This window comes from Elephas maximus, chromosome 25, assembly GCF_024166365.1.
Source record: "Elephas maximus indicus isolate mEleMax1 chromosome 25, mEleMax1 primary haplotype, whole genome shotgun sequence".
Lineage (NCBI taxonomy): Eukaryota > Metazoa > Chordata > Mammalia > Proboscidea > Elephantidae > Elephas > Elephas maximus.
This window is the reverse complement of record NC_064843.1, coordinates 18,223,716-18,250,628: the sequence shown is the minus strand read 5'-3', so window position 1 is coordinate 18,250,628 and position 26,913 is coordinate 18,223,716. Positions and strand designations below refer to the sequence as shown.

The 26,913-nt window shown below is 47.6% G+C and overlaps 1 protein-coding gene across 5 annotated transcripts in view; it reads right to left on the bottom strand.

Annotated features, from left to right (window-relative positions):
• Window positions 1-26,913, bottom strand: part of NFATC2 (nuclear factor of activated T cells 2) — a 166,714-nt gene that overhangs the window by 28,188 nt on the left and 111,613 nt on the right. For 4 of the 5 annotated variants that reach the window (XM_049868794.1, XM_049868795.1, XM_049868793.1 and 1 more), the window contains exons 8-9: window positions 26,656-26,782; window positions 23,367-24,056 (exon numbers count right to left, since the gene is read on the bottom strand). In XM_049868794.1, coding sequence (XP_049724751.1) covers window positions 23,367-24,056; window positions 26,656-26,782 — 817 coding nt within the window. Of the gene's footprint in view, window positions 1-22,991; window positions 24,057-26,655; window positions 26,783-26,913 lie in introns of those variants that run through there. The other variant, XM_049868792.1, reaches the window with a different exon arrangement.

The window sequence follows — 26,913 nt, the reverse complement described above, 5'->3', positions numbered from 1 at the left end:
CACCACCTAGGAGGTTAAGCCAGTTGCTGGTGAGTGAAGTCCAACGCATGGTGTCCCCATGTGTCTTGAGTAGAACTGTGGTCCATAGGGTTTTCAGTGGCTAACTATTTAGAAGTAGATTGCTAGGTCTTTCTTCCAAGGTGCTTCTCGGGGGACTCAAACCTCCGGCCTTCTGATTGGCAGCCAAGAACCACCCAGGGACTCCACTAGGAGGTGGTCCTGCCAAAAACATCAACCTGAATCTGATCAAGCTGCCAGATCCAACCACGAATTTAAAGGAAATACTGAGATCAGGGCAACACATTAAATAACAACATGAGCTGCAATCAGCAAAACCGAAACTCTGGAAAACTCTACAGGACAAACGACCTGGCTTCTTGAAACATGAAGATGGCGGGGCGGGGGGAAGACAATGGGGGAATGGACAGATGGAAGAAGCACAGAAGACATTCCAATCAATCACAATGTATGGACCTCCCTTGTGTCCTGATACAAACAAACTGTATATTAAAAAAAATATTAAGCCATTTATGAGGCAACTGAAGATTTGGACCTTGAGTTTCAAGGATATTAAAGACTGATTCATTTTTAGGTGTGATAATGGTATCTGGCAAAAGTTTTTGTTTTGTTTTGTTTTTTTACAAGAGTCATCTGGCTGAAAGGTTTGCAGGGGAAATTTTTTCAAAAGGCAGAAGAGCTTAAAGGTAATGGTTACGCCATTTGTCTTTCAATTTGAGAGTCCGTGGGCACTATTCATTTATGTTATTTTTTATATCTTACATATATTTAATAAAAATTATTTAGTACATAACAAAGGAAGCAAGGAAGGAAAAAAGGAAGGGAGGGAGGGACAGAGATAAAGGAAGAAGGGAACAAAGAGGGAAGGAGAGAAGACAGAGAAGAGAGGAAGAGGATGGAGAGAGGAAGGATGGAAAAAAAGAGGAAAGGAGGGGGATGGAGTGAAGGAAGCTAGGGAGGGAGGGAGAGAGGGAGAAAGGAAGAAGGGAAGAAAGAGATGGGAGGAAGAAGGAGATGGGAAGAAGAAAGACAAGAGACAGATGGCCTTGGTGCCCACATTACAAGAACTAGCATGTGGAACAACAGTAAGCGGCTTGTCCCTTCAGGGATGGGTGGGGGAACATTCTAGCACACTAGGGCAGCAGAAAGCCACCTCTACCAAGGTTTAGACCCTGTCCAAAGTCTTCTCTCTCCCAGCATCCTGTGTCTTTTCTTCACAGCAGGTCTCACCACCCGACATGTATTCCTTTGTGTGTTTGTCATCCCTCTTCATCGGGAGAACAGCCCATCAGGTTTCCTCTCATTAAGAGAGCTGTTGGCATGAATGATCCCCTCTTTGAAATTCAAAGCAGCTCCAGGAGAGGCCCTAAGCCATCAATCACTCCCATTTTAGCTCGAATCACTATCAACAGAGGGGATCTTGAACAGCTAAGAACTTGGAGCAGTAAGTGCCCTGATGGCTGGGAGAGCTGGAGTTTGGAACTAAGGATACTCTTTCCAGGGTAGGCCTGGCCAGAGTCAAGCAGCCAAGTGGCCTCTCGGGGTGCATCCCTGGGAGCAGACCACTTGGGGATAAAAGCAGCTGGGGTGACTGGGTTGGGGGAGAAGCCAGTGACCACAGTGTCCCTACTGCAGATGGGGCAAAGCCAACTGCATTCTGAGTCAGAAGACCGTCCTCAGAACCTTCTCCCGATTCAGAAGAGAACAGGAAACCAGCCTGGAGTGGGGGAGCTGGTGGGTGCCCCTTCCCTGAAAGGGGCCCAGGGTGGGCAGGAGAAGGGAGTTCCTGGGCCGAGGCCTGAATTTCTCAGAACCTTGGCGGGCTGGAAAACACAGAGTTGGTTTCTGTTTTCCGTCCCCAGAAATGGCCTGTAACCACAGCAGGAGGGAGGGCCCGCTGGCCCAGCCAAGCGGGCCTGGCGGCCGGGACACAAGCACGGCTGCTGTTGACAGAGGGAAGCCGGGCCAGCTTGGATGCCCCGTTCCTGGGCGTCCCCGGCCACCCCGCGCTCTCCACCAGCTGGGCCTGCGGGGATGCTGGTTTCACCAGGAGCAGAGAGCTGGGAAGCAGGCGCTGGAAAGGGGGGCGTGTGAGCCAGCTGGCCGGCTCCTGGCACGGGGGTGGGAACACCTCGTGGGTCTCCCTGCAAAGGGAGCGCTTCTGAGTCCAAGGCGAGCAGTGCCAAGCACAACAGAGTTAACGGGGGAGTGGGAGGAGGACAACAGCGAGGCTGGTGCACCGGGGGAGCCCGCGCCCGGGGTTTCACCATCGTTTCCATGGCACTTGCTTTTGCTGTCACAACAACCTTGGGATAGCCCGGCCGGGCAGCGCGGCTGGCTAAAGGTGAGAAATCGATTTTCAGGGGAGCCCAGCGGCCAGCACATTTTTGAAGCCTTGCCCTGCCTGGCCCACGTGTCCCCAGACATCTGCCTTGGAGAAGTCCACCAGCATTCCGAGGCCTGGAGAACGTGGCATTGAGGGAGCCCCGGGGACCCACTGGAGCCCCTAAGCTGTCCAGGTGATGATGTGCCTACTTCCAGTACCCCACCAAGTCCCAGCAGAGCAACCAAGGCCCCCGGCACTTGTACTTTCGGAGAATCTGCATCATGCCATATCAAGCCACTAAAATGCCCCCGCTGCTCCTAATAAATACAATTTAAGTGTTGCTATATATAGGTTGTTAAGAGCTCACCTGCTAACCAAAAAAGTCACCAGTTAGAATCCACCAGCCGCCCCTTGGAAATGCTATGGAATAGTTCTGTGTCCTATATATAGGGTTGCTATGAGTCACAATCGACTCAAAGGCAACAGGGTTTTTTTTTTTTTTTTTTTAATGGGTTGAAAGTGACTAGCTGACAGATGCTTCTTGTGGTTAGGTGCTGTTGAGTGGACTGCAACTCAGAGTGACCCCATGCAACAGAGTACAACTTCCCCATTTGATGGTTTCAAATCACTGGCCTTTCGGTTAGGGGCTGAGCACTCCGCAGATCCTTATGGGGATTCAGTGCAGCTGGCACTGCTGTGATTTTGCAATTCCCTTTTGGATTTAGAAGCTAATTCTCCCACGCCCTACCCGCACCCTAGGTCTCTCTGACCTTTTTTTCAGGCCTTCTGGAAAGCTTGGAAACCCTGGTGGCACAGTGGTTAAGAGCTACAGCTACAAACCAAAAGGTCAGCAGTTCAAATTCACCAAGCGCTCCTTGCAGACCCTATGAGGCAGTTCTACTGTGTCCTATAGTGTCACTATGAGTCACAATTGGCTCGATGGCAATGGGTTTTTTGGTTTTCTGGAAAGCTCACAGCCCTATGGTCCAAAGCTGTCCTGTTGAATGGAAAGAACAGCCTGATTCTAGGACCAGGACACAGGCTATCTACTTTCCCATGTTTTACATGCTGTCACACCTGGTTAGTAGATGTTATAGAGTGTTTATTGGTACTTCTGACTTCCTAGAGAAAAGTGCGGTATCTTGCCTCAAAAATACCTAGATAAAGAACATCTACAAATTTACTCACTGGCTGAATGACCTGGAAGCCCTGGTGGTATAGTGGTTAAGTACTACGGCTGCTAACCAAGAAGTCAGCAGTTTGAATCTGCCAGGCACTCCTTGGAAACTCTATAGGACAGTTCTACTCTGTTCAATAGGGTTGCTATGAGTCGGAATCAACTCGACAGCAGTGGGTTTGGTTTTGGTTTTTTGTGTGACCTTGGGCAAATTACTTAACCTCTCTGGGCTGCAATTTCCTCACCTATAATAATACTTGCCCCAAGGGGCTGTGGGAGGATTAAATGAGTTAATACAGTAGTCTAAGAAGAGTGCCTGGAACACAATAAGCCCCATCTAAGTATTAGCTAAGGAGCCCTAGTAGTGCAATGGTTAAGCGCTCGGCAGCTAATCGAAAGGTTGGCAGCTCAGACCCACCCAGCTACTCCTCGGGAGAAAGACCTGGCAATCTTTTCCTATAAAGATTACAGCCTAGGAAACCCTGTGGAGCAGCTCTACTGTCACATGGAGTCACCATGAGTCAAAATCAACTTGATGGCACCTAACAACAACAAAATATTAGCTGATATCATTATTATGATGATGATGATTACAAATAATTGTTGTTTTATGATCACTTAGTTTTACACCATTTTAAACCCATGCTGTGTATGATCTCCATTTGATTCCTGGATATTTGTTCAATTCCACAAATACTTGATGAACCTACTATGCCCAGGGAGTTGGACCAGTCTTTGAGCAAAAGGGCCCATGAGCCAATGTGGTCAAGGGCCTACTGTGTGCAAAGTCAGCCAGGGGCAAACAAGTCAGAGACATTGGTCCTCACTGTCCAGAGACTTGAACTTGAGTTAGGGAGAAAATGAAACAGAAACACTTAACAGATGAACGGGCTGAGTAGCTACTGCAAGGGACCCTGTGTGTCCCCAGACCCTCTAGCTGCAGAGAGCCACTTTGTCAGGGCCTTAAATACTGGTCAGATTTCAAAAGGCAGAGGGAAGGAGGGGATAGCATTCTAGGCAGAGGTTGTGGCATGGGTCAGCAGTGGCCGGGCATTGTTCTCCACCCAAAACTGATGGAGCTGGGTGAGAAGGGGAGTTTCACACCTGAATGATGTGGGAGACACACCCTAAGCGGAACTAACAGCCTTCTGTTTCTAAATGCCCATTTTTTACACGAGCCTCTGGGGTCATTTCTAGGACCTGAAATCTCTCCCTTTCTTTCATATTGTAAGTAATAGGTACATATTGAAAAGAAAAATTCCAAAAGTATAAAAACACACAGGAAAAGCCTCCCTTCCGCTCCTGTCCCCCAGCAGCTCAGTATTCCCCATGTGGCTGTCTTATTAATAGACAGTGAAGCTGTTTCTCACCTGCTATGACAAACAAGACAGCCATCAACATCCTACACCCAGTGGGGTATCTGGATGGAACGGGCCAGGGTCCCTGAAGACAAGGCTCGTTATGGCACCTGAGCAGGTGGCCTCTGCCCTGTCTCCTGTGATCTGGGAAAGCCAGGCCCTCGTGATGTCACCAAGCACCAAGCTGGAGGACACTGTGAAGGGCTGGGGGCCAGGGATGTGACGTGAGCAATCTAGCATAACTCACAGATGTGCCACAACTTCTATGGGATAAAGGGCTAGAACCGGGATCTTCTGGGCCAAAGGATGTATGCCCTTTCAGTTTTGGCAGGTTTTGCTAGACTGCCCTCCAAAAGAGGTTCTATCAATATAGAGTCCCCCCAGTAATGCAGCAGAGTGCCTGTTTGCACCCTTCACCAACACTACACGTTACCTATCTCCCTTTCTTTCCTTCTTTCTTTCTTGCCAATCACAGAAGGAACAATTGGCCCCAGCCCAGAACAGCCCTATACCAAGTATACAGAAAAGGAAATCCAGATAGCAGAAAGTCCAGGAACTAGGAGATCAGACTGGGAGTTTAGAAAATCATGACTTTTCTTTTTTTTTTTTCAATGTCCATCTATTACTTGAAGGAGCCCTGGTGATGCGATGGTTAAGTGCTTGGCTGTTAACATAAAGGTCAGCAGTTGGAACCCACCAGCCAATCCATGGGAGAAAAGACCTGGCGATCTGCCTCCACAAAGATTACAGCCTAGGAAACTGTATGGGGCAGCTCTTTGTCCCATAGGGTCACTATGAGTTGGAGATCGACTTGATAGCACACAACAACCTATAACTTAAAAGAAAATATAACAGGAAGGGACAGATTTCAGGTCCTGGAAATGACCCTAGAGGCTAAGTATAAAAAATTGGGATTTAGAAAAAACGGTCCAGAGCAGAGAGGGACCGGGCAGGACCCCCTGGGACCGTACCCTGGGGTCAGAGGAGCCACCTGCTAAGCCCGGTCAGCAGGGCCCCAGCTGGGACTTCCTGGGACCAGCTCCTGTCCTCCCCTGGTCTAAAGGGGCTGCTCCCCGTGGTTTCTGAACTCTTATCTGTCCAGGTGGCTGTAATAGGGAATCCTGGAGAATGGGTTTGCACAGGACTCTGTAATAAAAGACCTCACTCAAATCTAGAGCAGTGGCCACTTTCCCAGCCATGTGGGAACCAGGAGCTGGTGGGAAGACTTTAAAGAAGGTTAGCATATACGAAATGTAGAGAATAAGACAGTTCTATGGGCCGCAGCGGTTCAAGCACTTGGCTGCTAACCAGAAGGTTGACAGTTCAAATCTACCAGGTGCTCTGCAGGAGAAAGATGTGGCAGTCTGCTCTCGTAAAGATTATAGCCTTGGAAACCCTATGAGGCAGTTCTACCTTGTCCTATAGGGTCACTATGAGTCGGAATTGACATGATGGCAACGCGTTTGTTTTTTTTTTTGGTGGGGGGTTTGGACAGAAGAAGGTGATGACAAGGAAGGTGATGAAGCTGATGGTTACTATTTATGAAGTGCTTTCTATGTAGCCAACCATGTGACACAAACACACACATTCCATATATCTTCTCATTTAAATCTGAGGCACCACTGTTATCCCCATTTAACAGATGAGGAAATTGAGGTCGCAGACATTAAGTACGTTACCTAAGGATACAGTTCTAAATCCCCCGGGCAAACATGTAGACGGGAACAGAGCAGGGAGGCAGGGGCAGGGCATGAGGTCATGTTAGCACAGGGTGAGTCTGAGATTCCTGCAGGGTATCCACACAGGGGTGCCTGTTTTCTGGAGTCTTCATCAGATGGGGCAATGAAGACGGAGAGGCCCAGACCAACGAAAAAGCTCCATCCTCTTTACAAAGGGACTTGAGGTCGTCATTCATACACACACACACACACCCCCACACACACACACACCCGTGCCTCTAATTGCTCATACACTCTGCCTCTTCCTCCATGACCTTAGACAAATTCCTGTCTCCAGTCTCAGCCCAGCTTCCCATGTGGGATGCAGAGATGATAATGTGCCCCTACCCCCCTAAGGTACTCATTAAGTGGGAAGGAGTGTTGTTATTTTCATAATTATTTCCTGCACTTGCCAGCCTGGCAAACACACCCCAAACTACAACCTTCCACCTGCTAACAGATTTCCTCCCCTTCCAGAACAAAACCCAACCCACTCACGGTGGCCTGTGAGGCTCTAGCCTGCCCTCCAAACCTCCCCTTCTCTAGTCCCCTGGTCGTGGCCCTCAGCTACCCCAGGCCTCTTTCTGCCCTTCCCAAATCAACATTTCTGCCAAGCCCCGGCCCTCTGCACTTCCTGTTCCCTGCTGGTCCCTTCTGGTTTATCACATGTCATCACCTAGTTTTTCTTCAGAGCACTTAACCAATTGACTCCAACTCATGACAACTCCACGTGTGCAGGGTAGAACTGTGCTCCATAGAGTTTTCAATGGTTGACTTTTCAGAAGTAAATCGCCAGGCCTTTTTTCTGAGCTGCCTCTGAGTGGACTCAAACTGCCAACCCTTCAGTTAGCAGCTGAGTGTGTTAACCACTCTTATCACCTAAGGACTCCATTTATTTTCTTCAGCGCACATTTCATGATAGACTGGTTGACATTTGATTGACAGCTTCCCCTCTGCCCACCAAGAGAGTAAGCTTTGTCAGAGAGGCCTTGTCCATTGTGCCCCAGCTCCTGGCACCAGGCCCAGCACATAGTAGGTGCTCAGTGAATATCTCTTCGAGGAATGAATGAATGGGTACCAGTTATAAAGAAGCAAGGGTGAGGTGCCAAAACAAGAAGGCAAATGCTTAACCCAGATCCTCCTGGGAAGTTCTCTGAGGCAGCCTGCCTGCCAACCTGAGGCTGGAGCAGGCTGTGCCCACACCACAGCACCAACCCTCCCCACCACTGGGGGGCGCCTGCCAGTCTACAAATTGCCTTTCACACATGCCTCACTCAAAGCCATGAGCCAGGAAGAGGCAAAGCTGGGGCTCCAGCACAAGCCTTCCTTTGATAATTCCTCACTGACATCTTTGAGGCCAAAACTACTCTGCTGGGCAGAACACTGTGCTGAGGGAGACATGAGTTCCTGGGGGGCTTTACACACTCGCTGAGTTCTAAGCATTCTCCAGTCTACATATACAGGCGTCTTTCCAGAGTTGTTACTCCACCCCACCCCTACACATACATGGTTTGGTCACTACTCAACAAGGTAAAGCTGTTACTTCCATCAGAAAAACCAAAAAAACAAACCCACTGCCATCGAGTTGATTCCGACTCATAGCAACCCTACAGGACAGAGTAGAACTGCCCCTTAGGGTTTCCATGGAGCGCCTGGAGGATATGAACCGCCAACCTTTTGGTTAGCAGCCATAGCTCTTAACCACTACACCACCAGGGTTTCCCTTCCATCAGAAAAAAAAGTGGGTACTAAATCCTTTATACCAGTGGTTCTCAGCCAGGGGCAATGTTGCCCACCAGGAGATACTTGGCAACATCTGAGACATTTTTGGCTGTCGCAGCTGTGGGTGGCGGTGGTGCTACTGGCATCTAATGGTTCATAAATTTGAACCTGAATCCAATGAAGCCTCTAGAACCAAATGCCAATTTACAGGAAGTACAGGGGACAGAGGAACATGTTAAATCTCACCATGGGGATATAACTGGCAAACTGGGGGAAATTTTACAGGATAAACAACCTTGTTTCTTTTAAACATAAATTGCAAAATAATAATTATAGAGGCCAGAGATGCTGCTAAATACCCTACAATACCCAGAACAGCCCCTCACAACAAGGAATGATCCGGTCCAAAATATCAATAGTGCAAGACTGAGAAACCCTGGCTAAGATGGTAAGAATGATTTGGGGTTCTTGGCCTGACTCTAAGAAGAAGAATCTCTGACTCTTGTCTTTCACAATAACTCAACATTTAGGTCTTCTCTTTCCTCAATCTGTTTTAGATTTTCTTCATAGCACTTGACATCATAATATTTATCTAGCTGTTTGTTTCCCCAACCAGGATGTAAGCTGGGATTCTATCAGCTTCATGTACCATGTGTCCTCAGGACCTAAAATTTTCACTTGGCAGGTACGAGGCATTCAATAGATATTTGTGGAATAGATGAAGAAACTGCTAATAATATTAAAGAACATAAGATATCCTCTGTGGAGCTAATCTTCCCATTGTGATCCTGTTCCCTGGGGAAGAGACCTAAAATCCAATCTCCCTGTCATCTGGAGTAATGGATTTTAGCGGGGCATATGACTGGATAACGTAAATATAAAACGACATTTCCCAGCCTCCCTCGCAGCTCAGTGAGGCCACAAAGCAAAGCTCTGGCCAATGAAATACCAGCTAGAGGAATGCAGGGGGTTTCCTGCCTATGTCCTTAAAGGGAAGGGGCATGCCCATCCAGAAGCCATCTTGGACAATGCAGATGATGGCTCTACCCTGAGAATGATGGAGTGATAAGACAGAAAGAGCCTGGGTTCCAGCACCGTGGGGCCAGCATACCAGCCCTGGACTGCTTATGCCTGTGCCATTAGGAGAAAGAAATCACCTATGTTGTTTAAGCCACTGTTGCTTTGGGTTTCCATTACAGCTGCCCCTCTACTTCCTAAGCAACTCATAACCTGTGTTGCAATTGCTAACTATTCTGACATCACATGTAAAGACTCCATAATGCTATTAGGAGCATCTCAGCCAACAGGCAGCCAAGAGCTTCTGTGACGACCTTTAGTCGACACATAGGATTCCTTCCTCCCGGAAGCCTCAGAATATCCAAGCACATTTCTAAGCCAGAGAGAGAAATGAGAGGAAGTCACATTATTTATATCCATCAGCTGAGAAGGACAAAAGAAACTACTAAAAAGCCCATTAAAATTTTATTCCAAACATATCAAATGTACTTAAATCCACGAGTTCATAATGGTATTAAAAAAGAAACAAACCCTAATTGATCACCATTGGGGGATGCGAATGAACCAACTCATTATTTTAAAAGCTAGTAACTACAGAGGAAGAATCAAGCATTCATCCTGCTTTTCCTATATGAATTATACTATTGTCAACAGGGGAAGTTTCCCTTTATAGAGGTTTTCCAGCTAAAAGAAGAGGAAGGGATGATAGGATCAGAATAGAACATCGCGACTTTGCAGCCTCCGATGAATTAATGGAATTAGGCATTGCCTATCAATAGCTACTAATATCATCAAAAGAGAGGCAACATGGCATCGTGTGCCTCCTGACAGAAGGATAAACCACCAACTATGAAGCACTTTTGCAAAAAAAAATAAAAGAAAAAGAAATTCAACATGAATTCAGTGAAGGTTGCAAACCGACCACCAATGTACAGGAAAATACAGGAGATAGAGGAACATGTTAAACCTTACCATGGAGATATAAATACAAAATCCAGACTGCAGGAAATTTTACAGGACAAACGACCTCGTTTCTTCAACAAATAAACTGCAAAATAATAATAAAGATAAAACAAAAAAGGGGGGGTTTTGCTATTTAATCTAGAGAGGTTAACCTCTAGATTAAAATTGACTTAAGAGTCATGGCAGCCATTTGCAATGTGTGGGCCTGGTTTGAATCGTGAGTCCAACGGACTATGAAATAATAAAAACAAAACAAAGCAGAAAAAAAAAAGTATTATATTTACGAGACAACTGGAAGTTTAAACACCGGGTATTTCACGATTATTAAGGAATCGTTGCTAATTTTCGTGTGTGCTAACGGTATTGTGGGTACTTCCAGAGCCCCGTCTTTGAGAGAGACCTACTGAATACTTATTCATGAAATAATATGACATCTAAGATTTGCAGCAAAATATTACTGCGGGATGGAGGTGTTGAAGAAACCAGATGGGTAGCTGTTGAAGCTGGGTGGTAGGTTCACGGGAGTACACTGTGCTATTTGATATTTATATATATTTAAAACATTTCATAATAAAAAGTTTTTAAAATCTTACCCCCAGCCACGAGCAGTGGGAAGGAAGAAAGATCGAGGGAGCTAACATTTCTAAAGCCCTCACTGTGTGCCAGGTGCTGGGTTAAGCAGCCACAGAAGATAGTGGCATTTCCAGACCGGAGGTCACGAATTCAAATGCCTAATGGGTTCAGACAGGAAGCTTGACTGAGTGAGGTGGACCAAGGGTAAGAGGAACAACAGTGCAAAGATGATGGTAAGTAACAATGGACACTGTCTATCTACCTATCATTGAGACAAAAAAGGGTGGTGGGGACTGTGGAGAACCGGCAAGCATGTGCTTTGTCTAAAGGAGGTCTCCACTCAGGGTCAGCCTTGACCTCAACTCCTCGTAGCCGCCACCAGAAAGTGGGGACCAGGGTGGCCAGATTCTGATTTTCCAAGAAACACTGGAAATCTGTATTTTACGTGCAGTCCCCTGGCTTTTAAATGTTGGCATCTAATCTAACTATTTTTTTAAATAATGTGTGGGCCAAACAAAATATCTGCCAGCTAAATGCGGCCTGTGAACGCCAGTTGGCCACCCCTGTTCCAAGTCTTGAGCAGACCACAACTCAATCCATCTGTAAGAAGTAGACAGGGTGCATTAATCAACCGTGGGTCAATTCTTTTTTAGGCATCCAATAAAGCTGAGAATTCAAAAGCCACCAGCAACTTCCAGAAATCTATAAGAACCGGCTGCAGAACATTTCAAAGGCATCCTCCACGTAGTCAGCTTATGCAACCGAACCTCTGCTCTGTCCCAAGTTTGTAAATTAACAACAAGGAGTGTCCACTCAGCTTTCCTGGGACAGTGGAACTAACAGGCTTCAGATGAAACCCATTTGCTGGTTTGCAGAATGCTGAGGACTTAAGTCCAAATTGCTTGCAACAGACAATCCCATCACAAAATCAAGTTGGGGCGCTCAACGCTCACTGTGAAATGACTAGGGAGCCCTCCTCTTGGGCTGCCTGGCCAGAGATCTGATTTCATGGCAGTTAAAGGGTGGAGGGTGGAGGTAGATGTCACCCCAAGCCTGAAAGTGGCAAGCTTCACTGCTGAGGACCAGAACAGACTCCTTCACACTTAACCCTCAGCCTGCCTTTGACTTTGCCTAGAAAAAGACGCCCCACAGCCTGAACTGGCAAAACAGGACCAGCCCTTCCTTCCTATACACAGTCTCAACTTGACCAGATTCCTGGATCAATGAAAAATTTAAGAGGTTATCAAAAATGTGGTGAATAACAACCAGACGGATGGTTTCGTTGATCCCCAAGAACAAAGCCCCTCTTTTCTTCCAAAAGGGTGAAAAGCAAAAGAAAACTGGTGCTAAAATAAAGTTGAATAGGTCAAGGGCAAAATGAGCAACCAGAACTATATTCAAAAGGCAATAAAATACACCCAATCTCAGTTCTGCAGGAAGGGATAAGACCAGGGTTATTTCATTAAAAAGGCGTTTTTCTGAGAAAACCAAGTGTCGTCATTTTCCAAAAGGGGTTCCAAGATGGGGGAGAAGGTAGGGAATACAGAGAAGAACCTAGTATGTAAAATACGATTTAATCAACTGCCACCCACTTAATTCAAAACCTCAAACCACTAAATGGCTTTTCAAGTTCTACTTTTCTAGAGAGAAACAAACTGCAGCTAGAACAGACCTTGGGAAAGTATGCAATTTTTTTTTTTTAATGTAAAATTTTTGGTTTATCCTAAGTTATGGCCTGGGCCGGGTGAACTTAGTAGCGTTCAAAGTAATCACTCTGAGTCGCTGCATCATCCTGAAATGAGCAGTCTCCAGCAGGTGCAGCCTACCACACTCACTAAGGCAGGAAAGTGAGTCTTAGCACTTCTGTGTGGCATCCTAGTAAGAACAAAAGTAAGTGGTTGTTATTTCTGTTAGCTACCATCAAGTTGGCTCCAGGCTCATGGTGACCCCACGCACAACGGAAGAAAAGCCATCCAGTCCTACGCCATTCCCATGATCTGTTATGGATCAGATCATTGTGATCTACAGGGTTTTCACTGACTGATTTTCAGAAGGAGATCACCAGGCCTTTCTTTCTAGTTTGTCTTAGTCTGGAAGCACTGCTGAAACTTGTTCAGCATCATAGCCAGACGCAAGCCTCCACTGACAGATGGGTGGCGGCTAGGCATGAGGTGTCTCGACTTGGAATCAAACTCGCGTCTCCCACGTGGAAGGAGAGAATTCTATCGCTGAATCACCAATGAAAGTATAGAAGGACCTTTCAAAAAAAATTGGATACTGATCTACCCATAAATCCTGTTTAAATGAATACCTTACTCTTTCGTTGTTGTTGTTGTTGTTAGGTGCCGTCGAGTCGGTTCTGACTCATAGCAACCGCACGCACGACAGAACAAAACACTGCCTGGTCCTGCACCATCCTCACAATTGTTGCCATGCTTGAGCTTCACTTGCTGCCACAAGAGAATAACCTCTTTGAAGATGGAAATGAAATGGAACACAAATGACTCAGAATAACTGGTTCTGGTGGGTGGCTGTGTGGCTATCTGATGCCATAGGATGATGTCTTTTTTGGTCCCCTTTATTGGGTGCTGTCTACTCTTTGTGGGTCCAATGCTGCTCTGGAATGAGGGTGGAGTGGCCAGCAAGTCTGAGACTGGACTTTCTTGTGGTTTGGTAGCTTCTGACCTCCAAAGGCAAGAGCTCATTCCTTTGGAAACATCTGCTGAGCAGAGATTCAAAAAGATGGCTGAGCGTTTCTGGGTCTAGAATCAGCTGGAGGGTGGCTCCCTTAAATAAGCCAGCAATGCAAAGTATATCATCCGGGGTTAAAGGACAACCAAGTGGCACAGCTAGAAACTGAGGCTTTTAGAAAGGGGGGAAACATCAAGAGGGACCACATAATAGAAAATGATACTGGTGAGGAATGAGCTTCTTGGATCAAGCAGACACATGAGACTACGTGGGCAGCTCCTGTCTGGATGGGAGATGAGAAGGCAGAGGGGATCAGAAAGTGGCCAGAAAACAGAGTGGAGAGAAAGAGTGTGCTGTCTCATTAGGGGGAGAGCAACTAGGATTATAAAGCAAGGTATATAAATTTTTGTATGAGAGACTGACTTGATTTGTAAACTTTCACTTAAAGCACACACACACAAAAAAGAGGGGCCAAATAAAGACTGCTCCTAGCTTGGGATACCTGCAGGGTGTTTATTCTCCTCTGGGAGGGGCATGGACCAGCTATTGGCTCAATTCAGTGACCTTCACACAGTAGCTCTTTCAGATTTTGTGGGTTCGTGAATTTTCTAATGATACTCTATAAATAGCCTTTGTCCAATTAACAAGAGTCAGCCTAGCAGGGGAACAAGAATAGAGGCTAAGAGTCAGCCACACGGCTCTTCTTCAAAGCCCAGCTCTGCTGCTGTCACTTACAGGATCCTGAATTTCTGAAGATGATGATGATGATGATGACATTGCTGATGGAGAAGAATATTAACAATTATTGTGTGCTTACCAGCTACTGGTCAATGTGCTTTACAAGGGTGATCCCATTTCAATTCTTAAAATCATCTTAAGAATTGGGTACCATTATATAAATCACTTGCTCAAGGTCACAAAGGAGTGACACGGTAAGGCCAGGCTGAAAGGCAGGCCAGCCAACCACAGAAATTCTGCACAGAGCTCAACCATAGACCCAGAACCAAGGGTGGGCCCTCAGACTTGCAATCCCACTCCTGAGAGGTGGCCCCTGGACACACCTGCCCATTTCCCCAGGGACAAGTGCACAAGGCAATCAGGGCAGCACCGGGTGTAATACCAAGAGGCTGGGAATCACCCAAGTCCCACCCACAAGGGACTGGCTAAAATAAATGTGGTCTATCCATGTTACAAAATACTATAAACATGGAACGAGGACACTTTTTATGTACTGATGGGGATGATCTCCTGTGAAGTGAAGGTCCTAGGAAGTGAAAAAACCCAGATGTGGACCTGTGTATCTATTCTGCTACCTTTCGTAGAAGAAAGGGCGGAAAGGAGAAAATATATTTGTATCTGCTCACGACTGCATAAAGAAACTCTAGAACATGCCTTCTCAACGAGGACGATGTTGCCCTCAAGAGGGTGAAATGTAGGTCTCAGAGGAGTAAAAAAGACCTTAAATATGACAATGGTTTGTGGCCCTACAAAGGGCTACATTCCATAAAGAGATATACAGCGTATCTGTGCTGTTAACATTACGTGAGGGATGTGGTTAGGAAAAACGTGTCTAAAGAGGCTCCTGGGGGAGGTGATAATAACGGAAAAAAAAAAAAAGGTTGAGAAATAGTGCTCTGGAAGCCTAGAGAAAAACAGAAACAGTTGTTATCAGGAGCAGGGCAAAAACAGGAACAAGAAAAGACATTTTGCTCTATATTGTTTTGTACTGTTCTGTTTTTTCCGACGTGTAAAAATATTGCTGAAGAAAGTCCTGGCCGTCTGATTCCATAAAGACTGCAGCCAAGAAAACCCTGTGGAGCACAGCTCTACTCTGACATATGTGGAGTCGCCATGAGTTGGAACTGACTTGACGACAATGGGTTAGGTTTTTTTTCTTTTCTTTTGGGTTAAACATATTACCTATATAAGATATAAAATATTTAAAAATCAACTAAAAAAAGAATGTTGGCGAAAGCCCTGGGCAGGGGCCTGGCATTCTGATGGTGCTCACTCAAGGTGGCCGGGTAGCCATGGAAGCTTAACTTGGTATTGGCGGTTCCTGGCACACCAGGCATAGCCCCACACTCCAATACCAACTTGGGCTCTGCAGAGGCACGTGCCATCTGGGCCTCTTGCTTGGTTCTGACCCGAACAGAGAATACTGCATTTTCCGCTCTGCCAGAGCCACCATCCCCATCGTCAGGAGCCTAGACCTCCTGGGGCCAATATGGCGGCCGGGCACGTGGGCCATGCCCTGTGACAGCCAGGCTCTCAGTGTGCTTCGCACGCCTCGCACACAGGGGCAGCTTTGTCGCAGGCTTGCCGTGGGCACTGAGTGGCCCCAGTTAGAGCCTACTGACCTGCTGGACAAAGCAGTGCCAGTCACAGAAGCCAGCTTGACCCTATGGTCCCTTCCCCCGCTTCCTGCACTTTGGAGAGCGCCTCTCTCTGTTGGTTCTTCCCTGGCTCGTTTCTCACGCACTGGCACATCGAGCTTCAGGGCAAAGAGCCTTCTTAAAGGACACCCCTGGCCCCCCGTCAATGGTTATAACTAGTAAAACCTGGGCCACTGGTCCCCACTCTGCCAGGGGAGCCTATAGCAGACAACACACACTAACTGGACTTCCCAGCAGTCCCTCAGCCAGTGGCATCATCCCCCTCAAGTGAACACCGCGAGGTCCATCCAAGGATATTGGGCAGGGAAACTTGAACCTGTGCTAGAAGTCCTGCAAGAAGTCAATTATATTCATAAGCATATACAGTGAAACCTGTGAGAGCTGGAACTCGATGGAACTGCCTTGTTTTTCCAGGTCTCGCAAGTTTTCTGCCTTTGACAGGGTGCAATCAGATCTTCCTATAGCTCTCTCTGAGTGAAAAAATTTGAGTTTTCCTTCTCTGACAGGTTTCCGCCTTACACAGGTTCCGGCTTTTGCAGACTTTCCTGTAGAAACAATAGCTAACGCTCACGGACGACTAGCTTGTGCCAAGCACTATTCTAAGTGTGTTACGTGTATTAACTCCCTTCATTCTCACCACAACCCTATGAAGTGGTGATTGTGATCATCTCCCTTTCATAGAGGGGAAACTGAGGAACAGAGTGGCTAGGTAACTTGCCCAAGATCACACAGTAAGTGGTGGACCAGCACTGAAAACTAGTGTCTTATGTCTTAAAGAGAGAACGTGAGTAAAAACTGAGAATTGGGAACAAGACAAGAAGAAGATTAAAACAGAGCACAAAGATAAAATAAAGCGCACACAGGCCGGCCACCGCATTGCACTCATTTCTTGCAGCAGGGTTGTGCCTTGGACATGGAGCTGGTGTGGTCAGCTCTTCTGAAAGCCCCAGGATGGCTCTTCCAAGAGTAGAGAGAAGCTAGCTCACTGCCACCTACCCATAGGGCCAGAGCTTCCCTGCTAGTTATAACCCTGGGGGTTCTTTCACAAGAGAGGAAGAGAGTCATCAGCAGGGAAGTGAAACCTGAATAGAACATCTATGCTGCTTCCTCGCTGCTGCTTGAAAACTAGTTCCTGTGAGCGGAAGATCAGATCTTTCTCTGGGGCTTCTTCCTATTTGTTTTTTCACAGAGTCTTCTCAATAAACAAAAATGGCCAAAGTATTTAGTGGCCAAAATAAAGTTAAATCTAGAGGTGGCAGGACCAGAAATGTGACGGCAAGTGGAGTTACTGTCATCATGCTTGTTGTTAATGAAGCATACATTGTCTGTTGAACATTTACTGTATTATAAGCCATATGTCCTTTGCTGGAAACTCAAGCTCAACCTTAATGCCTCCGTGGCGGTTTCTGAGTATCCATGTGTGAGTAGAATTCACATGGATGAGAAAAAAGGAGAATCAGAAAGGCTAAGAAATTGGCCCAAGGAAGAGTCCGAGAAGGGACTGAAGCCAAATTGGGTGACATTGAACAGCCTGCTCCCCTTGGGTCTGCTGCCCAGATCCCCTGTAACTGGACACATTCATCAAAAGGGAGGTCACATTCCAGGTTCGGATGATAGAAAAATTAACTATACTTGCAACTACTTCATATGACCCCTGTGCACTGCTGAGGGCGTATAAATGGGTACAACCACTTTGGAGAACAACTTGGCTGTGAACGCTAATGCAGAACAAACACATACATCCAGCAGATCCAGTGGCCCCACTCCTGACCATACACTCAGCAGAAACACACATGTGTGGGCGCCAAAAGAAGAGGTCTAGTCTCAACAGATAAACAAAATGTGGGCTATCCATCCAATGCAATATTACTCAGCCATAAAGAGAAATGAAGTCCGGATGCATGCTACAACACGGACACACCTTGAAAACATCCTAATGAGTGAAATAAGTCGGTCGCAAAATGATGAATACAGCGTGAGCTCACATATATGAAACAGGCAAATATAGAAAACAAAGCTTATCAGGGATTTCCGGGGGAGGGAGAGAGGGGAAAAGGGGCAAGTTGCTGTTTAGTGGGCACTGAGTTTATGTTAATGGTGATGGGATGATGTGGAAAAGGATCGTGATAATGGATAATGAGGAATATAATCAATGTCACTGAATAATATATGTAAAAATTGTTGAATTCGCCAATGTTGTTATGTCTATTTTTACCACAATAAAGAAGAAGTGCTACTCATCATAGCCCCAAACTAGAAAAACCCAAATGTCCATCAGCAAGAAGATGGAGAGACTGTAGGGTATTCCCCCAATGGAATAACTCCAACGGTGAAAATGAAACTCTACTCAACAACATGGAGGAAGGTCACAACCATGTTGTTGAAGGCAAGATGCCAGACACAAAAGAGTATGCTTGTCTGTACAAAAAAGACAAAACAAATCTCTGGGGTTAGAAGGCAGGAGAGTGGCCATCTCTGTAGAGACGATGGAAGGGGCACATGGAGGCTTCTGGAATGCTGAGGAGATCCTGTCTTGATCTGGGGGGTCATTACATGGATGGCCCACTTGGTGAAAACTCACAGAATACAGTATTGATTTCTATATGTATCTATATTTCAATAAGCATTTTTCAATATTTAAACAGTCAAATACATTTGATCAATATATTTCAATAAATAGTGTTTTAAGTACATCGAAAGAAGGATAGAGCAGAAGTACATTTAGAAATGACACAGGCTGGTTAGCACTCTCTCCTATCTGTGTAAACTCTCACACGCACACACACTCATTAGCATCCTTATCCGTATCACCGTCATCTTCTGCCATCCCCCAGCCACTGGTGGTAAAGGCCCCAGCCATCACTGAGACCATGTGCTTCTTCCTCAGGTCACTTAGAGAACAGGGTCGAGGGTCGAGGGTCAGCCCCTGCCACTCCCCCACCCCTGGTACTCTGGTCTGTGGCTGAGTCTCTAGGCTGTGTGGTGTGAGTTCGCTGCCCCAAAGTGGGTTTGTGGTAAGAACACACTGGCTTGATGACCTGAAAACCTCCAGATCAGCTGCCGAGCCACCAAGGCTCTGAGAACATGTCACCAGCAGCACCCAGCAAAGTGTAGCGTCTGAAGTCCACCTTCCCCCAGCGACTGCCCAGCTTGCCTCCATCCCACGCGACAAGCTAATTCCCACCTTCTCCATAAAGACACCTCGATGTAAAGGTGCAGCCGTCCTCTATTTTGTGCAGTGGAAGTGGTTGAGATCTATGCGTATATAAATCAAAGTCTGGAAATTCCCGGTTACGTTTTAAATAACCTTACTTACCAATGAATGAAATTCATAAGGTGGACACTTTTGTAAACTCCAGCGCCTTGCCATGCATTCCTGCCATGAGGATTCACATTTTTCATACCTGGCTATGTCTAAGGCAAAGTAATCACCCCCTCGCCAAAAAAAAACAACTCCAAATTGACTAGCCTCTGCTCCCAACCTTTATGTCCTTACAGTCCATTCTCCAAATGGCAGCCAGAGCAATCTTTTCCAAAGGTAAACCCAATCACACTGCCTTCCTGCCGAAAGCCCACCCACAGCTGCCACACACTTAGATAAGCCCAAGCCCCTTGTCCACTTCTCTGACCTCACAGCCTCTGCCACTGCTGTTCCATCTTCCTGAAACACCCTTCCCTCCCTCTTTTCCCAGATGGTTCCTGCCCTGACATCACCTCTTCAGACAGGCCTTTCTGTCCACTTGGTCCAAGGGGCCAACACCACCCACAGCCACAACTCTAGCCCCCGGCCTCCTTCAACTTCCTTCACAGCTTTTTTCGGGCTTATTTATTTCCTTACATGCAAATGTCTATCTCCCTAACCGAAAAATACTCCATAAAAGCAAGGACTTTGTCTGATTTGTTCACCTGTGTCCCTGAGGCCCAGAACAGTGCCTGGTCGAGTAAGTACCTGCAGGTGGGTGGGTGGAAAGGAGGGAGGGAGTATTAGGGAGGAGAGGAGCCCTGGTGGCAGGAACGATTAAGTCCTTGGCCACTAACAGAAAGGTTGGCAGTTCAAACCCACCCAGGCTCCGTGGGAGACTAGACCTGGCGATCTGTTCTCGTAAAGATTACAGCCTAGGAAACCCTATGGGGAAGTTCTAGTTTGTCACATGGGGTCGCTATGAGTCAAAAATCAACTCCACAGCACCCAACAACAACAGGGAGGACAGGGGAGTGGAGGGAGGGAGGGCTAGGAGGGAGAGCAGAGGGCCTTGTCCATTGGTGAGCCCTGCCTTTTCCAGCTGCAAAACTTTCTCATGACTCTCAAAACCCATAAGCTGAGTCCACGTGAAGTTTTCAAGGAAAGCCTACTTTGCCAAAATTCCAAAGAAAATCAGAAATACACATGCCCGTTAGCTGGAGCTCGGTGCTCTGTGCTGCCCAATATGCATTCTATGGAAAAAAACCTCTTTGAATAACACATAAAAGAGACAGAAAAAGGTCTTCAAAACGGAGGCTGTCTCCCGACCAGACATCAGAGCAATGACCCAGGGGATTTCCAGGTTACCTGGCAGAAATAAAACACAAAACAGCAGAGCACGCTGTCCGAATTCCATACCCACAAAGCCAATGACAGACATGTTCCTTGCACGCACAGGCCAGGGGCCTCCGCTAGGAGGATCTGAACATCCCAGCAATTGGAACCAAAGCTGTGCCCCATCCTCCTAGGGCTGCAGCTGAGGGTGCAGCTTGGAGCTTCCTAATGAGCACAGCAGGCCACCTGGGTCCTTCCCGTGGGGGAGCTCGAGCTGGACAGAGCCTTGGGGAGAATGCTGGTTGAGCACTGAACACCTGAACAGCAATCGCATGGCTGCATTTTGGGGCCACACAAGTAGAAATTATTCCACTGCCCTGTCAAAGCTCTGGCCCCAGGAACATGAAGGCCAAGAATTTGGAAGCCTGAGTATGGTGTAGGGCAGTGGTGGGCTTCAGAACTCTGAATTTCTTTTGTTATAATGCCCAGATGTTGAGGGATGAGGGGACCCAGGCCTGCAGGGGCTCCATTCTCACAGAACACAGCAGGCTACCCACATGCACAGTGCCTCTGCAGCTGTGCTGTGCACACCCCTGTCTGTGCTCAAGTATTTCTGGGAAGTGCCTCGAGCCTCGTTTTAGATTCACAATGTCCTCTAACACAGCAAAGGCTCTAAGAAGTCCCGCAGTAGATACACTTTTTAAAAAACTTGATTTAACCTCAAGTTTTGTCACCCTGTTGAGCCATGGACCCCTCACTTCAGAAAATTCCTATTGAAATCCCATGGAACTGGGGTTGTGTAGAACATATTCAAGAAAAGCCTTCTTCAGGACAAGCAGCTCGCCGCACTCAGTTCTCCAAGACATCCTTAGAGTGGACTCATGTTATGCACCCGTCAGGAGGTCGCTTTCTCCAAAACTCTGAACCTGTCTGTGATCAGAAAGACGCCTGAGGAGACCCAAAACAGTCTCCACACCAGGCTGCTTTCTCCATAATGTAAGCTTCTGTGAAAACAGCAAGTGCCTCTGTGGGACTGGAGCTATGGCGGACAACTGAATTGGCAACCTCGGGCCACTGAATATTGGTCTCCTGGACTGCAGGAATTCAGGGGTTGGGCCAACTCTGCTCCCTACCCGAGGGACTGACCGTGGTCTTTAATATGGACTGAAGACAGGGTGGGAAGGTGTGTGCATTTCTTGCTCGTTCTCAACACTACACCAGCACTGGGCAGAGAGTCAGCTGGGGAACGCATCTGCCCTGCCCAGGCATTCACTTATTCATAAGGCACCTCGGGGATACGATTCCCCAAGCACCCAGGAGGTCTGGTTATGGTCACATTTCCTTTACCAGTTAGCACAAGGTATTCTGCATTAACTGAATTGTGTACATGTCAACCCCCTTTAAAAATAAGCACCAAAACTTAATTTTAACCATTCTGGATGTAAATTGTTCAAGGATGCACTATATACCGGTCTCCCTTTTAAAACAGAGCACAGTGACTCTAACTCAGTCTGTGTTAGGTTATTCCGGGTTAGACAGATCAATTATTAACACATCAGTACCCTAAGGCTACGTGGGGTAGTTTGACACTACACTAAATGGGCCAGCTAGCCATGCCAGGTGAGATGCGGGGAGTTTTTCTTGGTAGCTTTACAAAAGAGAGGACACGGAAACTACTAGAAGTCACGGAACCCCCTCCCCCCTCCACCAGCAATTACTCGGCTCATCTCAGCTGCGAGCCAAGTACAAGTCAGCAGTCTCTAAGTGAGAACCAAGGGGTTCCCCTGTGACCAAAGTGTGGGCTATTTAGTACCTGCTCTTTCTATTAACTATGTTGGTTGTTTTGACACTTTTGGCCTTACTTCCCATTCCTTGGCTGGGTTCCTGTGAGTTCATTTTCCTAAATAAATGAGGTTTTGGGGTATAGCAGATGCTACAGCCTGTAAAACGCAAAGCTGGCACTGCGGATGGCAGCCAGGGGTAGAGGTTTTCATTTTCCTGTTAAAAGACACCAGCCACATGCTTTCCTGGAGCCCCTCAGGGAAGACTGCTCTAGGCTCCCTTTACCCTCCAGCTGCACCTGGCTGACCCCAGGTGAGTCCTTCCAACACAGCTGGCACTTCCTCCCTGAGGTCACCAGCCAATGCCACACACAGCCATTCCATCAAGATACCCTTGGGTCCCCCGCCAACCAACTTGGGCACCTCCAGACTCACAAAAGCCTTCTCTGCGCCTTTCCTGGGCCCAGCCACCCCCTCAGCTGGGCTCGCCGCAACGGAAGCCCACTGTTCCTCTCCCCTGGCACACAGCAGAGTCATGCCCACAGCATGCCCACAAGCCCCCCCATTCATGCTCCCTTCTGAGAGAGCCACTTTCTCAATCAGCTTTCCTCTTCCGTCTTCTCCCCCACCCCCCAAAATACACAAAAGGGAACTAGAAAGTGGGATTTGTTTTTTTTTTTTTTTCTATATGAATAAAAGGGGTTGGCTTTCCTTCCTTTTGGTTTTCCTATCCTGGTTCTAAATTTGGCCATTGGAAAGAGAGCAAAGCCGTTAACACAGACCCAGTTCGTGACCCAGGGGACACTCCTATGGCCCAGGGGACACTCCTATGGCCAGAATTGCCCTCACTTGCTTTTTCTTTGGGGAGGGGGTGGGTGAGGGGCACGTAAAACTGTTGCCACCCAACCTCAAACTCCTCCTGGGAAATGATTCCTGCACAGAAGTGGGTGAGGCTTTAGTGGTCATCTAATTCCACCCCTTAAATTAAATTAAAGGAGAAACTAAGGGCCAAAGAGGCTGAGAACTACACCCAGGTCTGTAGGTTAGCTTTCTGAGTGGGAGGTACTTGTGGGCACCATCCTTTTCGGGCACTGAGAAATAGGATCTTACCGTCATCCAAGTAGGTCTGGTCCAGGTTCTGCTCCTGCTTAATTGTCACTCCTGCGGGTAATACTTCCTTTTGGTCACTGACCGGGGGTCCATTTTTGGCGGCTCTTTGGCTGGTGGCATTCTGCTGCTGAATGACTGTGGGGTAGGAACCCGGGCTTAATCTCTGACCTTGACTGACCGGTGGCTGGCCTGGCCTGGCAGTGCTGGGTGCGAAATTCTCACAGCACAAGATGTGCTGGAATTCCTGGCGGCTCCCGCAGCGCAGCTGCTGGTTGGTGGGCGAGTAGTGGATCACCGGTGAGGCCTGCTGATTGGCCGCGGAGGGGTGCAGGAGGGCCGAGCTCTGGCCCTGGGAGCCGGCGTGCACCAGCACGGAGCGGTGGGCGTCTGCGACAGACAGGGGGGCGGCCATGAGGGCCGGCTGCTGGTAGCCCAGCAGGCTGGGGCTCAGGCTCTTGCTCCGTTGGTAGAGGACAGCCGCTGGGTTCTGCTGCTGGTAGCAGGCGTCGGGGGACGAGAGCCCTGAGCGGAACTGCTGGCAGGGAGCCATGGTGGCAACGAGGCAGGAGGGGGACTCGGCCACCATTGGGTGCTGCGGGTAGTAAGGCTGGCTCCCCAGGCCTCCGTGGGCGGGGCTGCAGATCAAGGTGGGGTCATACTCATCAGTGGGCTCCGTCTTGATGGCTGGAACTAGGAGGAGAGAAAAAGCACATGGGGCACATGGCTGAGGAGCTGTGCACGTGCAAAGAGGAGGCACGGACAGTGGCGTGGAACGTGGACTCTGGGGTCCAAATGGCTGGGATCAGTCGGCTGGGGCTCTGCTGCTCATTAGCCTTGGGCAAGAGGCTCCCTGTGAAATTGTCCAAGGCCGGGAGTTTTACCCTGGAGGATGATCTTGAATTATGGATTTCCATTCCCGGAAAGGTGGCTGGTCAGTCCGTCTCAGCCCTTGGACTTTTGCTCCCTATTTTTCCAAAGGCAGAGCTCAGAGGAGAATTTTTTTATTTCAAATTATACCTCCCTCCTCCCTCAGCAGTTCCCCTCTTCCTTCCCTGCTTCCCTGCTTACTTTTATTAATAACACTTACCGCCATCTGACGTATATGTTCGATGTGTTTATTTATTCTCTCAACCCGTCCCACCCCCCAACCCCCCCCCCCCCCCCAATGAGGATGTCAGCTCCTACAAGGCAGGAATTTTCATCTGTTTCTTTTCAGTGTTGGGTAGGCTCCAGGGCCCAGAAGAATGCTTGGCACTTAACTGACACTCATGTATCTCCTGGACAAATGAATGAATGAATGAATGAATGACCAAATGGTGACCGTCACCCTCCTTGGTGCTGTACTCTTCTGGGGGATGAGACCTCATGAGCTTGGGCCTTGGTTTCCTTATCTATTACCTAGTAACAATTATACCTACTCCAGGGGGATGCTGGGGACACTGAATGAGATGTATGTGCAAAGTATTTAGCATAGTGACTCATATACAGTAAGTGCTCAATGCTTGCTGTTGCTGCTGTTACTGCTATTATTTTACTAAAATTATTATTACTACTACTATTAGCATTCTCATGATCTTTCCTCTCTCTCTGCCCAGCACCAGTTGCCAGAATCGGTAATTCTCCAATGTCCTTCACTAAAGGATCACCAACTCACGAGTTGGAGAATCAATTTTCTTTTCACTCAAGTAAACGAATCGGTGACACAGCTGTGACCGAATGGGGGGGGGGTGAGGGCTGCTCCCAAGCATGGGGAGAGCTGAGGTGGCTCAGCATCTAAAGCAAAAATTCAAGTCTGACTCCCACCCACAGAAATCGTTTCTCAAGATGACATTGAAAGCCATCCTTTTGGTCCCTCACCCAACTGGGAGACTCAGTTCTCGCTCTGGCTACCATCAGACAGACCAGAGCCAAGGCCGGGCCCACTGTGGCCTCCTTACCAAAATGAGGGAAGAGAAGGCCATAAAACCTAATTGGAAAACTCTACGTTAAAAGCGATGGTTGAGCCTGTGGTCCAGAGCTCTCCCAGCGATCTTCTCCCCTAGTTTCAGATCCCATTATCCTCGGCCACCTGACCACAGCCGCTGACAAGCATGGCATGTTGGTTCTGGGACAGTGATGTGCTCGCAGGGGCCGGGACAGCTAGCGAGAGGAGCAGAAGCCAACACAAACCTACAACAGCACTTAACTGGAGCCCAGGACATCCCTTTGGCTCTGTGTGGAACTCTTAGGACAGAAATTATACCCTGGGTGATAGACAGTCTTAAATTATAGGTTCACGATTCTGGAAAGGTGGCCGATAGGTCTGGCTCAGCCCTGGGAAGTTTACAGCCTATTTTCCCAAGGAGGAACAGAGCCCAGAGAAGAGCTTTTTATTAAAATTACACTCCTCCCCCCTGCAGTTTCCATCCCCCTTCTCTGCAGCCTTTATCATCATCAGGTGTATCAATATCATCCATGACCTGAATCCCATCGATTAGAATGTCAGCTCCACATGCGTGGGAATTTTTTATGTTTTGTTCACTGTAGTATCCTCATGGCCAAGGACAGTGTCTGACACTCAAATATATGTGGACAAATGAATGAATGAAAAATGGCACTTGTCACCCTCCTTGGAACTGTAGTATTTGTAGGAGTGAGAACTCCTGGTCAGGAGCGCCATTTGGCCACAGGGTGACTACCTACTATTGGGTCAACTACAGATTCTGTGGGTTTTAAGGCATATTCACCTTCTGTCCCTATCACGAAGGAGTTCTGGTGGTACAATGGTTAAACGCTAAGCTGCTAACCAAAAGGCTGGCAAGTTTGAACCCACTCCGCGGCTCCTCAGGAGAAAGAACTAGTGATCTGCTCCAGTAAAGACTGCAGCCTACAAAACCCTATGGGATAGTTCTCCTCTGTCATGTGGGGTTGTTATGAGTTGAAAATTGACTTGACAGCACCTTATAACAACCTCTATCACGACCAAACCTAAGACAGAGGCAAGAGTCATCAGCTTAGCAGCCTCAGTTTATCATGTTGGCACATGCTTCTCTTCCAATCTCCCCCTGAAGGAAAATATTAACAATAACAGCATCATTGCTATCTGCCTACTATCTACCGGGCACTGTGCTGAGCACTATACGTGCATTTGACTTCCAAAGTCTTATAAGGATGGTGCCATGAGAAACCAAGGCTCAGAAAGTTGAGCCACTTGACCACAGCGGCAGAGCTGGGATCAGACCTCGGGTATCCTGACCCCAGGCCTGTGCTGCCTCTCAACACCAAGGGGCCTTCAGAGAGAACTCCTTACCTGGGTGGTAGGTAAAGTGCTGAGGCTGACTCCGTTTCCTTTTCCCATTGATGACGTAGAAGTTGACCTTCACGGATGACCTGATGTGTTTGTTCCGATACTCAGGGATCTCAACAAAAAGCATGTTCTGGAAGGAAGGCATTGCTGTTAACTGCAACAGTGTCTAAATTCCTATGTAACGCCCTAGGCACATTCGGCCGGCCCACCTAAAATGAGTCTTGACACCTTCTGTACTTCTACAAGTAAAATTCTATCTGA